Source organism: Perognathus longimembris, chromosome 11, assembly GCF_023159225.1.
Source record: "Perognathus longimembris pacificus isolate PPM17 chromosome 11, ASM2315922v1, whole genome shotgun sequence".
Taxonomy (NCBI): Eukaryota; Metazoa; Chordata; class Mammalia; order Rodentia; family Heteromyidae; genus Perognathus; species Perognathus longimembris.
Genome location: NC_063171.1, coordinates 49,200,719 through 49,215,704, shown reverse-complemented (window position 1 = coordinate 49,215,704; position 14,986 = coordinate 49,200,719). Strand labels below are relative to the sequence as shown.

Here is a 14,986-nt window from a genome sequence, read left to right as displayed (position 1 = left end):
ATAGTTTCACAAATAGTACAATATTAAGGGTTATTTTATAAAAACAATTACATTTTCATTACTATAATGTTTTAGAAAAATTGTTGTAGTGGGGATCACACCAAGGACATCATTAATGACCTTTTTGCCAAATTAGTTCATATGTTCAGTGACCAAAGTTGTTTCTAGCATCTACATTTAGCTTTTGTACATTTCAGAGTTCAGAAACCCTTTTCACACAAATTGATAAATTAACATAAAAAGAATAAATGGAAATAAGTCACTTGATTATGTGAACTGTGGGTTTTATGCCAAATATCATGCAACCACTTTAGAGTAAGAAGTCCTGTTACTCATCTACTAACTACTAAAAAGGAAAAGAATTAGCAACTGCATGTCTGATTTGCAAAGTGCTGTGTGACATAATCAACAAATTCTGTTCCTCAAAAAGGACACCAGTGCATTTGGAAATACATGTTTGGAGCTGATGGTTTTATACTATATGTCAAACTAAGATTAGGATAGATGGAGATGAAGATTCCCTTTTCCCCCTAAAATGGGAGAAAGGTAATTGTGGGGAAAAATTAAAAAGCAGATGAATTTCAGGATAAGTGCATAGGCAGAAGCAGGGCTGGGAATGTATCAGAGTTAAGGAGCAGACTGAGTGAGAGAAGGACAAAAAACAGTAAGAACCCACTTAGTATGGCTAGAATATGGGGAAGTGCACAAGTAAAACTATCTCTAGCCAACCTGTACACTGACTATCTTCTGTTAAACTTCACACACACACACACACACACACACACACACACACAAAACACAATTTTTAGATATATCTTGCTATGGTGATGAAAGAGACAAAGTAAGGAAAAATGGTGTGTTTCAAAGCACAGAGATGCCAATCCCCAAAGGATGCTAATCCAAGATAACTTTACCTAAGACATGTGTGCACGTATCTGAACTAATGGTTTGTATAATTATTTGTATAAAATAAGGTCCTTTGGCAATGTCTTATAGATTTTTTTCTGTCAAGAGTGGGACCTCTGGGGCTGGGGATTTAGCTCAGCGGAAGAGCACCTCCCTGGTAAGTCCAAGGCAAGTTCAGTCCTCAGCTCTGGGAAAAGGGGAAAAAAAAGAAAACTATAAAAGAGGGGGACCTCCAACAAATATAAGAAGAAATACTCAACACCCCTGACAACAACATCACAATACTGAGATTCTACCTCAGTCCAGTTTGGATAGCGATCAGGACAATAACAGCAAATTTTCACAAGGATATAGTGAAAAATGAACCCCAATACACTGTTGGTGGGACTTAAACTTGCCCAACTATTATCAAAATTAGCATATGGGTTCCTCAGAAAACTAAGAACAGAACTAGTATAGATCCCAGCAGCACCATGCTTAGGCATTTCTCTATAGGTATGTAAGTTAGGATGTAATACGGACAGTTGCACAACTATGTCCACTGAAGGACTATTCACAATAGCTAAGCTATGAAAACAGCCTAGATACCATACAACTCATGAGTGGGTCAATAAAATGTGGTCTGTAAACACTTAGCTATAAAGAAAAAGGGAATTATATCATTTTTAGGGCAATAGATAGACCTGGAAATCATCATATTAAGTGAAGTAAGTCATGCTCATAAGGACAAAGGACACGTTTTCCCCTCATAAATGGATATTAGACCTAAAATATAAATATATATAAGCACATACAGAATCATATGTGTGTATGCATGCACACACAGGTGTACCTATCAATGTATGTAGTTAACATATGGTATACATATATGTGTGACACCTTTTAACAATTAACATGTACTTTAACAAAAAGGATATTAGGTAGTTGAAAATTCCTCATCTGAGGTATTAGCATTAGTGGGAGTTCACACACAAAAGGGGAAGGTAAGGGAGGATAAATACAGACAAAATAGTGTGTGTGTGTGTGTGTGTGTGTGTGTGTAATGAAACAAGACAAAGATGTGTCTGTTTTTGTGAGTGGGAAGGGAGGAGACGACGAATGAAAGTGGTATAGGGAAAATTATGGTCAACAGAATTATTTACATAAATGGACTTGTTTAAAAAAAAAAAGGAGGCAAATGAGTAGCATAAGAACTTTGGCTCTTAGTAAAAATCAAAATGTTAAAGCTATTAACCCTGGTCTTTCCCTTTCAAAGCTAATGAGAGATATGAATCAAAATCAACCATCTTGAGATTATGAGACAATAAATCTGAGGATGTAAAAAAAAATGGCAAGGATAATGTGATGTGGTCCCTCTAAATTATGCTGGTATTTGGTCCTAACTCAAAGTATGCTTTCACGTGGAGATAGGACCTTTATAAGCAGTCAAGTTAAAATAAGGTTAATAAGGTAGAGAAACAAATAGTCATTCCTTTTCATTCTCTTTTCTGACTTTTGTGAGAAGATAAAATAAGAAAAACAAAACAACACATACACACAAACTTTTGGTCTAAGTTACTGTTAGCTAACATATTCTGTTAATTGCATCTACTATATTCTAATAAGTAAACTTAAACAAAAAACCTTGAGTAATACATAGGATTTTGGTAGATAGTGGTAGATAAAGTATAGAGGGTAGGATGTGCAAGTGACATCTAGATACAAGGGCAAGGGTAAAGGCGGCTGACCAGAGGGCTTTAATACCAATCAGTGTCATGAAAATTTGCACATTTTCAGATACAAAATGAATTCTAACACATAAGCTTGTATTTCAAATTCTATCATAAACATAAAATATACTTAAACGTCTTCATTTAAATTTTGGGCACGGATTTAAGTTAAATTGCTCTTGCACTACTTACCATTAGTATATGCCATTTAATTTTTAAAAGATAGGTAAAGATTAAACCACCTTCATTAGCTGCCACTTTTTGTAAAGAAACAAATTTAAAAAAAGTGAACAAAGTTACAGAGATACAAGGAGCACTCACTCATGATGATGAGAATCTGGGGAAAAGTGAACCATCCTCTTGTTACTGACTGGGCCAGGACTGGGGACCTGTGGGGACATTTTATTTTATTTTTTTTAAGTCAGAGATTCGTTTGCAGAAAGACAGCAGATGATAAGGATGTGATAGATGACGACATAGTTGTAAACTGTAGCCATCAACATTCATCCTCGAATCCATGGCAAAAATTGCATATGCAAAAAAATATTATCTAATTCTTGGTTAAAAAAATGACCTTTGTAGTTAAACATAGATATTCTGCTAGAATTAAAGTATAAAAGTTATTCTTAAGAAACAGATGCAGGGGCTGTGGATATGGCCTAGTGGCAAGAGCGCTTGCCTCATATACATGAGGCCCTGGGTTCGATTCCCCAGCACCACATATATGGAAAAAATGGCCAGAAGTGGTGCTGTGGCTCAGGTGGCAGAGTGCCAGCCTTGAGCGGGAAGAAGCCAGGGACGGTGCTCAGGCCCTGAGTCCAAGCCCCAGAACTGGCCAAAAAAAAAAAAAAAAGAAAAAGAAACAGATGCAAATATTGTCCAACTGCACTGCACCTGTATTTAATTTGATGCTGAAAAGGGCTTGATTAGATCAGTGGATATTCCCATGAGCCACTATATTTTTAGTTAGTTCCTAAATATAAATAACATATATTACAATGTAAAATTTCAAATGCACACAAGAATTTTGGTCAAGAAAGCATTATTATATTATAGTTTGTCCACAAGTTACAAGTTGTGTATTTTCACTGAATGAAATATAATTTTACATAAGAGGACAGTCATATCTTACAATGTAATTTTTAAACAAATGGGAAATCCAACAAAGCTTTCAGATAACGTCTCGATATAAGCTACACTCACTTTTAAAGAATTCCACAGCATACCAATTTTACAGAAAGTTCTCAAAGGTAACTAAAAATAGCACCAAGCATAAAAGAACCTACCACCACAAATGGAAGGCATAAAACTGCAGTAAAACTTTAAGATAGGCTCTTTCATAAGACAGAAGATCCATGGTTACTTATAGAAATGCCATTTAGAAAGAGGAAAAAAATGCCTGATAAGGCAGTAATATACCTGGAAAGGAAACATTTTCAAGCATTTTATTTCTTCTTGTATCTCATGGGTAACAAGGATGCCAGCATACACTCAGGAATTCCAAGGAATGTAAATATATTGCAAATGCGCAGACAATGACATTGATAACGGACGGCTGGAATAGCACAGGTAAATGTGGCTTAACTCCAAGACCACATCCAGCATTCACCTCAGAATGTGGTTTTCATGCTACTCCAGTGGGCATCCCTGGAATGCAGTAATCCATTTTCTACAGTGGGGCTATGAGAAAAGTCGACTGTGCCTATGTCATGCTTTGTTAGAGGTTCATGATCACATTATCTCATGGTGGACCTGACACTTTTATTCAGTTTACAGTATGTTCTATGTACAGGCAACTTATTTCCTTTGCCAGGGCTGCTGACAACCTTTTCCACACTATATTAATCTTGTTTACTGACTTTATCTTGCTACAAATATCAGAAAACCGAACTTTTTATCTCAGAGAAAAAATAAACAACGTGTTGACAGAAGCAGAAGCTATTTTCAGGACTAAAATTGCTTGTTTACCTGAAGCTATACTTATGGAAAAATGTTTTGAGTCTTGCTCTGGCTTAAAGTACATAATCTGAAATTTAATAAACAAAGGAATTTCACATACACCCATGTGATAAATTGTCTGATGAAAACAATAGAACTGAATATAATAAAACAGAATTTATAACTAATTTATACCATAATACAAATGTAAGCTTTCACTCTAGTCAGAAATAATCATACTATGAATTTCTCAGAAATTGCACATGAGTATAAAAAACTATAAGTTCAATTCAATTTTCAGCAAATAATTCACAAAAGATTTACAGTATCAAATGTAGACATTTACATTACTTTACATATTTACCTAGTAATGGGGTTAAAAATAGAAGCAAATTATAGTTATTTCAAGTCAATTTAAGTTTTACATTAAAAGAATAAAAATATACTCATAGTTTGGAATTTTTAAAATGGAAACAGCATCACTGACATACAGTTATGATGGTGTTTGCATGTCTTTGGTCAGTCTCAAGAAGAACCTATTCCTGCTTTAATGACCAGACATGTTTATCTAAAGTCTCAGAATAATATGTTAAACGGAGAATTCAGTTGTGAAAAATCAAGTGTCAGATTAAAGCTGGAGTAGATTTTAAACTTTAAAACACTTTTTTTCTTTCTTTTTCCTTTGAGGCAAGATCTTACAATACTGCCCTGGCTGATCCTTTATCACTATGCTGAGATTACAGGTGTGTCCCAACACATGTTTAATTCTGTGAGCAGGATATCTTATAGTGTTTATTTGAAGAAATATATTTAAAGAACTGGTAACAGTTATAGCTGTTCTATGATGAATTATGGGTACACACACATAGAAATAAAATTAAGGATTAGGTATTGAAGCTCGGTGGAAGATCACAGCAAATTAAGGCTCAACTATCAGATCAAAGTATTAATTTCTAGTAAATAATTAGGAATGGTAATGCTTTTATTTTTGCAAACATTTCCTCTAGTAATGCCCTCAGGAAAAGACAGAAAGAAATCTCAACTTTTTCTGAGAAGTAGTATTTTCTCAATCAAATTCTTGTCATTATTAAAACTCCAGGAACAATTCCTTATGTAATTAGCCAATAGACAGTGATGGCAATCTTAGACATCACATTACATGCTCATAATTCTTATCATTTATTTGCTACATGTTAATTACTACACACATAATTATAACCTAAGGCAAGTAAGAATACTTCTTTCATTACCTATGCATACGATATAATTTTTATTTTTGGTCAGTTATGAGGCTTGAGCTTGAGGCCTGGGTGCTGTCCCTGAATTCTTTTAAGGATAGTGCTCTACCACTTTGAGCTACAGTACCACTTCCTACTATACAAATTTATAAAAATCCTAACAAACTTCAAAGCCAGATAGAAATAATGGTTACTAGACCACATAACTTTCATGTCATTACAATGTTCAGCATTTGCTCTGGTTTACAGTCAACTTGTCAACCTCTTATAAGCTGGAATATGGTAGCAAGAGATGAAAATGCAACAGCCATATAAATATCACAACTTAATTATAAGCTCAGTTAAGTACCAATATGTGGGAAATTCAGGTACATGATTCCTGATACCTTTCTCTGGGAACCTACTGTCTTGACCCTTCCTTGCCTATTATATCCTCTCCTCCTCAGTTTTGTCCTTATTTTTCAACTAGTCTATTTGCCTCCCAAATGCTATTCTGCTTAGGTACCCATGCCATCAAATATTTTTTTTGTGGCAAGCTGCCATTCAAAGAAGGCTTTTCAATTGTGTGCGGACTGCTCACTCAAATCTGTGCAGCCTGCAGCTGGAGGGGGGCACTGTCTTAGTCCTGCAGCTAGCTTGTCAAGCCCTAGAAGTTTCCTGTTTCTCTTAGGACAATTATTAATTTGACTCCTTTGAAGAAAGAAATAAGCCTTTATTGTTTAGCAGGCTCTGCATGACAACTTCTAGTATGTTCCAGAAATGTGTCAGTCAAGTATATGTGACAGATATTAAAGAAAACAAGTGAACAAAAACAATTTCAAAAATATAACTTTAACCCCTGGGGGAGAAAGTAAGAGAAGGATAAAGAAGTGGGAACAAATGGATTTTGACGGTTAGTCTGAAAGTTTATTTTCATTTAAAAAGGAAATACTATTCTAACTTTTTGAGAAATTTTAGTATTTATCTTTTATCTAACATATAAGAATAAAAGATTCTCCAAGGTCATTTCAATTGAGTGTGCCTATGTTTTTACAGGAATGTTCCAAGAGTTCTGTTACAACATGGTTGAAAGAGTAAAATATTTCATTTTGTCATCTACTCTCATAAAATTACAGAATGGTTACAATTCACAAAAGGCACAATCTATTTGTGGAATAGAAAACAGATTCAAGAAAATAACATTAAAATTACTTTTAAAGTCACATGGGATAAAGTAAAAAACAAATGGGTATTACTTCCAAACTAAATATAAAAATGCAGCATTTTGGGCAGCATAAATTGGATAGTATTGATAAAATTAAAGGGAAACAAAGTAGCTATCTGATTTAGGAAGAAGATAAAAAAAATCACCCCCAAGAAGAGAGTTATATTCAGCCTATCTCTACCTGCCCAAATTCATTTTACTAAGTTGCCAAATGTAGCTTTCTAAACTGCTGTTTTTACACACAGCCTTTCTTGTCCCCATGGTCCACTATGCTAAGTTGATGGCAAAATGAACACAAGTGAGAAATACATTGAAGGTTTCCTGGCAACACTTCTTCACTTCTTGCTTAAATGTCTAGCTCCTTATGAATACACTGGTTGTTCTAAGCTCAACACTATGGCTTACTTGACCAAATTCAACAAATACTACCAAGAACTTACATAGATACAAAATTATGCTTAGATTTACTACTGGTTTCTAGTCACTTGGGTGATTTCAGGTATATTATTATTTGATAAAAAACTGAGTTACAGAACCCTTCTATTCCAAATTTGTCTCCCGGGCTGGGAATATGGCCTAGTGGTAAAAGTGCTTGCCCCAAATTTGTCTCCTGTTTCTTAAGAATAAGATTAACATGAGAAATATTTATTTCTCAATAATTCATCTTGTATCTTCACTCTCTAGGACTTCTAGCAAAGTAAAATAATAGATTTATAGAAGGTTCAGAAAAGAACTTCATTATATATTTAAAAAAACAAAAAGAATAATAAGTGCATACAAAATGCATATGATGGATGTATAGTTATTGTAAGTCTTTACCTAATAGGAGTTAGGTCTTCAGGAAAAGCCTGCATAGAAGGAACATTCAAGGATAAAGATGTAGACTTTAGATATGGGGCCCTTGTCTGATACATAGCTAGTAAAAATCTTCTACCATTCTGTGGGCTTTCTATTTATCTTGCTAACAATGTCCTCTGCCATGCAGAAACTCTTCAGTTTGATGCAATCCCATTCACACAGTAAGAACAAGGGAGGGTATTCTTAGGAAAGGATCAAAAGGGCTCAATAGGTATGTGCATATGATCATATAAAATGATGCTTGTGGAAATAAACTCCAAGAAATGAAAGCCAGAGATTTTCAATATACTGTTTGCAGTTATTTTTTCTTTACTTTTTTATTTGGCTTATTCCTTCTGTTGCTGTTTTTGCTTTCTGTACCCTTTGTTTTATAATTGAATCTGATTTCAAGATAGAAAGGGGAAGCACAGAAATGGTTGGACAAATGGTAAACCAATTCAACAGTGAAACCTACTAAACACTATATTGGAAATGAACTATACAACTTAGGGGAAGGGTAGTCGCAAGGAAAAAAAGTTGGGGAGAATGAGTGAGGGGGTTGGCACTATTCAAAATGAAATGTTTTCATTACCCAACTTATGTAACTGTAACCCCTCTATACATCACCATTTCAATAAACTTTTTAAAGCAAAGAATAATGATTATTCACTTCTTGGGACAACTGGACTACCCAAGATTAGGAAAACTTGTACTAAATTGGTAAATTTACACAATATCATTTAGTTTTCCAATTAAGAAAATATTCTGAAATTTAGGATCTTATGTAACCTGAAAATGGCACAGAAATAAAAGCCAGTTCCTCCTCATCAACCAAATGTTTAAAAAATACCAACATTCTCAGGTAATGTTGCTCTTTTCTGCAGAGCTGACACTGGCATTAGGATGTAGGTGGCATGAAGTATTCATGGTCTCCATGCCATCTACACCATATTACAGGGGTAGAACACAGTGGGGACTGTGTTAATATTTACCTGTTAGTAAAGTCAAGGGTTCCATGTCGTTGGAATTCCCTTTTAGGAAGAAATTAATAATAAGCCAATAGAGGAGGGATAATGATGAAATGACACATCACAAATTCACATAATTAGTAAACCCAATCTTATTAGCATTGAGAGCAATAGTTCTTTACAGTTCTTCCCTGCTTATAGGATTTTTCACAATTAAGTTGCCGAGAGAAGAAACATCATTATTGCCAAGTCATAGAGAAGAGTTAATAATATGATGGAGGAAAGCAGGGTTGGTATCTAAGCTGTCATGTTGATCACCTAGGGTATTTTTTTTTCTTTCAGGAAGACAATACACAAATCAAATGTTTTTTTTTTGTGTTCGAGGATATGACATAGAAAATGGTGACCATCATCTAAAGTACCTGCTTGGGAAATCTTTAGCTTAGAATGATATATCCAGGGATACTTTGGAGCTGGCCTGTATAACTTCTGGTAACAAGTCATCTTAAGGGTAATCAAAGGGGCTTGGCAGCCCAGAAAACACCACATGTGCCAATGTTGACTTAAATCACAAATGGCCCACAGCTGAGCCTAATCATCACAGAAAAAGCAGTGCATCTAAACACTGTGCCAAACCCAAGTAAATACTTCAGGATGAGAATCTGAGAAACACGGAGGAAAGGAGGAGGTGGGGGAGAGAATGAGGGAGGGGGAGAGGAAAGGGCAGAGAGAGAGAGAGAGAGAGAGAGAGTTTCAACTGGTATTTTTTCCCTCTTTTTCTTCTTTCAGAAGCAGGTATCAATCTAAATGTGAGATTACACCTTTAAACCAGGAAGGTTTTTTAAAGAATCAAAAAGTCAGAGGAAATAAACCACAGAGAAGCCCAGGGCTTTCCTTTCAATTGAGGATTAGTCTCCCCAGCAGGAATCAGGATGCTGTCACAGGGTAGATGCTAACCTTACAGCTGTCAGCACCATAGGGAGAGGTGGATGGAGACATACATACACTTCATGCATTTTTGAAGTAATCATAGTACACTTTCAACAAACACAAATGAACATACTTCTCTGAGAACTGTTAAATAAAATTAGTCTCAAGTTGATGAAAGTTTAGAAACACCCATATATACACTTAGGTATATGACACTGGTAAATGTTAAGTTTTAAAATTAAACTAAGTAGTAATTACTTCACAGTGCATAGTTCTGTTCTTAGTTAAAGTATGGTCAGGCTGGGTATGATGGTATATGCCAGTGATTCAAGCACTTAGGAGGCTAATTTCAAGTTTAAGGCCAGCCAGGGTTATATAATGAGTTTGAGGCCAGTGAACACTACACACTGACACTATAAAACTAAGCCTAAAACAATAATAAAAAAAAAACCTAGTCAGTATTAACAATTAAAAAATAACAATTCTAGTTTATTATGTTAGTATTTTTAATTGTTAAATACAAAAATTCTCATTATTAGCATATAGTATTAATGAATGACTTAAATGTTTTCATAGAAAAGATTAATCTGCAAATTTAAAAAGCAAATATAAAAATACCTTTTTTAATTCTATTTCACAGTAGCATTTTTGAGTAAGAACTAAAAAAACCAGCTTATAATGATGCCCAATAGAGACAGTGGAAGATAGCTTCACTTGGCTTTCCAGAGTTAGTAGCAAGCTGTGACTGTCCTCTACCGGCTGACCAATGCTTCCTAAATCCCTCACTAACGTAGCTGGAGATATTACAATGGGATTAAGGAAGGTACATCAACATGCTTATGTGAAATCTATGTTCAATAAAGACCTGCCTCTGCAAATGTCAAAGCAATCAACAAAATGCATGTGTGTTTTAAAAAAGTTTCTAAGTTTATTTCAGTGCTTTATACTTAGGTTACGCTGCAAATCTATACAGCCTATAAAAATTCTAATTTATAAGCCATGATAGTCTAAATGTGGATTCTCTTATTTCACATCAAAGCAATTCATATCTACATGTAAAAACGAGTGTTTTCTTTACACACACACACTCCTCCTCCTCCTCAAAATTAAGTGTTTATTTAGGCTAAAAAATCCTACCTATCTTGGAGGCAAAATTAAAAAAGAAAAGAAAAATCTTTGAAAAAATCTGTTATGTAATAGTTTATGTTTGCTGGAGACATGGTACTTTAAAGAAAAAACTTTAAAATTTCTGTATTATTTTACCTACCTTACGTCAAAATTAATTTTATATTTGAAAGTGTTTGACACCTTGTATAAGGACATGTCAATTTCAGTATCTATAATGGAGATGTAAAAAATTCTGAAATTTTTGTCCAGTGGCCGTTAATATATTATAGAAACATATAAATTAAATAATACTACATTTAATATATTAATAAATGCAAAAACATGCAAATATATTATAATTATATAAGCAAAATATGTAATTATAAATATATGCATTTTTATATATGAGCTTTAATTATACTGTGTAGATTCCTATTAATAAAAGCTCTTCATATAAGGAATTCATAATTTTTACTCATCTATTAAACATACAATTATATACTTGGTCTGGTTTATCCATTACCCAATCTATCTACTTAAAATGTATCCAATAAAAATTATTATCAAACATGACTAGAGAGTCAAAAGGTGACTACATTTAGTTTTTAAAGTTATGGTCCTCACATGTAACAATATTCTGATATATTTCATCCCTTTTTTCAGAACTCTGCCCTATTTTGTTGCCTGTTCAAAATTGTTCCTAGTTATCTGGTTGACACAAAAGATAATGGCCTGCTCACTAGGCACTGCTGAGAGGTGCCACAGTGACCCACAGTATGCTCCTACCAACCAGAAATATGGAGCGCTGGTGTAACTCCTGCCAAAGAATGTGCTTACAAAAGTTTTATTCTCTACCTCTCTGTACATTCAAAACACTTTAAGTATAACATGTAATTATTGTAGGAAACTTCAATGAACGAAAACTATAATACAAGTTTTCAGGTCTCCCTTGCACTACCTACAATTTTACTGAGGTTTAACAATAACAACCAGAAAGCCATCAAGTTGTGTTCTTCCTGGTGCTAACCCGTACTGTTTATTATAAGAAAGGATCAAACTTAAGAAACAAAAGCAATACTCTATAGGTTTTCATTCCTAAGGAGAATTGTAACATGTAAGCACACCTTATTACACTGTTTATCTTCTTTGATGTATATTTTTGATAAAACAGGACACAAAGAAACATGGCACCACAATGAGATCTTGCAAACACTTTTGTGTATATAATAATTTATTAGGACCGCTTTGTGGACTAAAAGTTTACTTGTACATTAAACATTTAAGAATCTAAGTAGATTAAGAAAACTTTTATGTGTTGGTTATAAATTATTTGATACTCAGAATCACATGATCAACCTTCAGTATCTAAAGTTATTTTCTTTCCACATTGTTTAATAATGTAGCACAGGGCTGTCATTTATATATTTACTTTTTTGGACTGTATGTTATTTCTATTGTTTTTCAAAGTTTTGAAAGTTAATCTCTTACAACATTCATCTGACAGTGATGTTGTATACAACCTAGATTTACATTGAAACAAAAAAATAAAGATGTTTAAAAAAGAAATGTTTCCTAATTTAATTTGTATTATTGGCTTCAGTAAATCTATTTCTTGCTAATCGCTAACTCCTAACCTGTATGAGGTTGTGAAGTCCAGTTTCCTATTCATTCAAGAAGAGGCCACCCCTTCTACTTGGTATGGCCAGGCCAAGGTGTCTCCTGGAGCCTGTGGAGGACAGAACTAAGAGCAAAGCCAGAGGACCAGCTCAGTAGCAATCATTCTGACTGTGCCTGATCTTTTTCCATAAGGTAAGGGAGGAGATCTGAGAAATGTGGGTGTAAGGTCACAGAGGGGTGTCTGCCTCCTGAGACACACCTGGGGAGCTCACGTGTCTGGAGAACAGGATACACATTTGAGGTATTTCTAAAAGCAAGGAGGCCACTAACAGCAAGAGAAAATATGGCTGGTTCTCAAGGTGGGAGAGGTGGGGTATGTAGATGAGCACTAGGACCTAAGGAAGTATGAGGGCTTGAAGATCAGAGAAAGGGACAAAACCATGGGCTTATCTCCAATTAACTACCAAAAAGTCAAATACAGAGCTGTGGTTCAAGTGGTAGAGCACTGACCCTGAACAAAACAAAATCAGTGTACATAGATAGAGAAATGTTCATCTGAGAAGTCTGTCCTTCCAGCCAGTTACTAAAAAAAAAAATTGGTTAGGTTTGGTAAAAATCAATGGTCACTTTTTACAAGCAAGCATATTAGAAAAACAGACATTTATTTTATAAAATGTATTGAAAGTTAAAGAATGGTCATTTTATAAACTAAGTTAAAACCTTACACTTCCAAGTCTGTACTAGGGAACTTGGTAATTTCCATGAAGGTATGAGTACTGACTACATAGGCTGATAATTCTGATGCTTTCCAATTAGTGTAAAGGTCAGGAGTTTAAATAAAAAGAGTTAAATATCTTATCTATCATAATGGCCTCTAAATTGAATGTTTTACAGCTGATTTGCTTTTCTTGGCCAATTATAAGGTCCTGAAAGAAATGAACTTAGGACCAGTTCCTTCTATTGTTAATAACAAGGAAATGTGCCTTCTGTGCTCAGATTTTTTCTCTTTCATACACACAGACATACACATGCACTCGCACATGTGCACACACACGTGCAAACAGGCATACACACAATGTCTCACTTTCTCCTCCTCTTTCCTTCTCCCTTCCTCCCCCCTGCAATAATGCTTATGGATATGATACAATATAACAAGGTTGGTTTGGTATAAGATCAGAGAACACAGAGGAGCTGATCATGCAGGTTCTGTTGGCTTTGACTCTACAAAGCTGTACTCTATTTTTCTATAAGCAGCTCTCAATCTCCTCCCAGCTCCCCCCATCCAGGAGCTTGGACTCAGGGCCTGAGCACTATCCCTGGTCAAGGCTAGCAGTCTACCACTTGAGCCACAGTGCCACTTTCGGCTTTTTCTGTTTATGTGGTGCTGAGGAACTGAACCCAGGGCAAGCACTGTAGCGCTAAGCCACATTCCCAGCCCCATCCATGTTTATATTATTACAAAGACTGAGAACTACAAAAAGCTTTTCCTTATCCAGATCATGAGTACTGGTGTTTAAAGTTTCTTATTTAAAGATTTCTAATACTACATTTAGCATGGCAAATTAAAATTTGAAAGTACAATTTTTTAAACCCAAGAATTTACAAACATGTACCTGCTTAGAAACTGGAAAATATCTGTACATTAGTGAAAAAAATGAGAGTGAAAAGACAAAGTAATATTTTACTAGCATTATGAGACATTTAGCCCTTGTGGACCCCACTGAGAATCTTAGGGGAATTCTGGTGTTTCCAGCCTCCACCTCAAGAAACACTGTGACTGTTCAGGAAAAGGATCTGGTATCACCTGGGTACTTGTTAGAAATTCAAACAGACTTTGCTCCAAACCTACTGATTTAGAACCTCAGAAATGGAGCTTAGAGGTCTGGGGTTTAGCCCTGCAAGGTGATCTGATGAAGACTCAAGTTTCAGAACCACTGCCCCACACATTATGGAGTACAGGATAGCACAGAAAAATGCTAACAAGAAGGACATAAGAAATGCTTTCAAGTGTGTAAAAGTTGGCTGTAAAAAGTATAAATAAATGACCAGAAACCAATTGCAAAAAACAACACTGACCCTGCAAACAAGGAGAGTTTAATGGAAAGGTGACTTCTGTTCTGGCTGAATGGATATTTAAAGGGAAACCTAGAAACACTGACAGATTCTGTAAACATGTATGGCACCAAACCAAAAGTCAACATTTAGGTATGAAAAATGCACGTGGGGTTGCTGTTCCAGTGTCCATTTGCCTAGGTAATATAGATGCCCGTGGGTAACAGAAGATATCAAAGGTCAACCAAGATGATATATTTATGGAGAAAACAAAGGCACTTTTAAACTTCAGTTCTCACAATAATTCTTTCTGAAGGAGAACAACCCCCACAACTAGGCAGGCTTTGTTTAGCACTATGCAGTAACTGAGCAATGGGTTTGTGATGGTGATGCACCTTACTGCCTTGATGAACTCATTTAAAAACTGTGAGTAGACAACAAATAATATTCGGTTCCTTTCATTCTATCTATTAGCTCCAG

General features: G+C 35.1%; 1 protein-coding gene across 2 annotated transcripts in view; it reads right to left on the bottom strand.

Annotated features, from left to right (window-relative positions):
- Gpatch2 (G-patch domain containing 2) overlaps positions 1-14,986 on the bottom strand; it is a 139,245-nt gene that overhangs the window by 46,255 nt on the left and 78,004 nt on the right. For both annotated transcript variants that reach the window (XM_048356629.1, XM_048356630.1), the window contains exon 6: positions 2,937-3,004. In XM_048356629.1, coding sequence (XP_048212586.1) covers positions 2,937-3,004 — 68 coding nt within the window. The remainder of the gene's footprint in view (positions 1-2,936; positions 3,005-14,986) is intronic.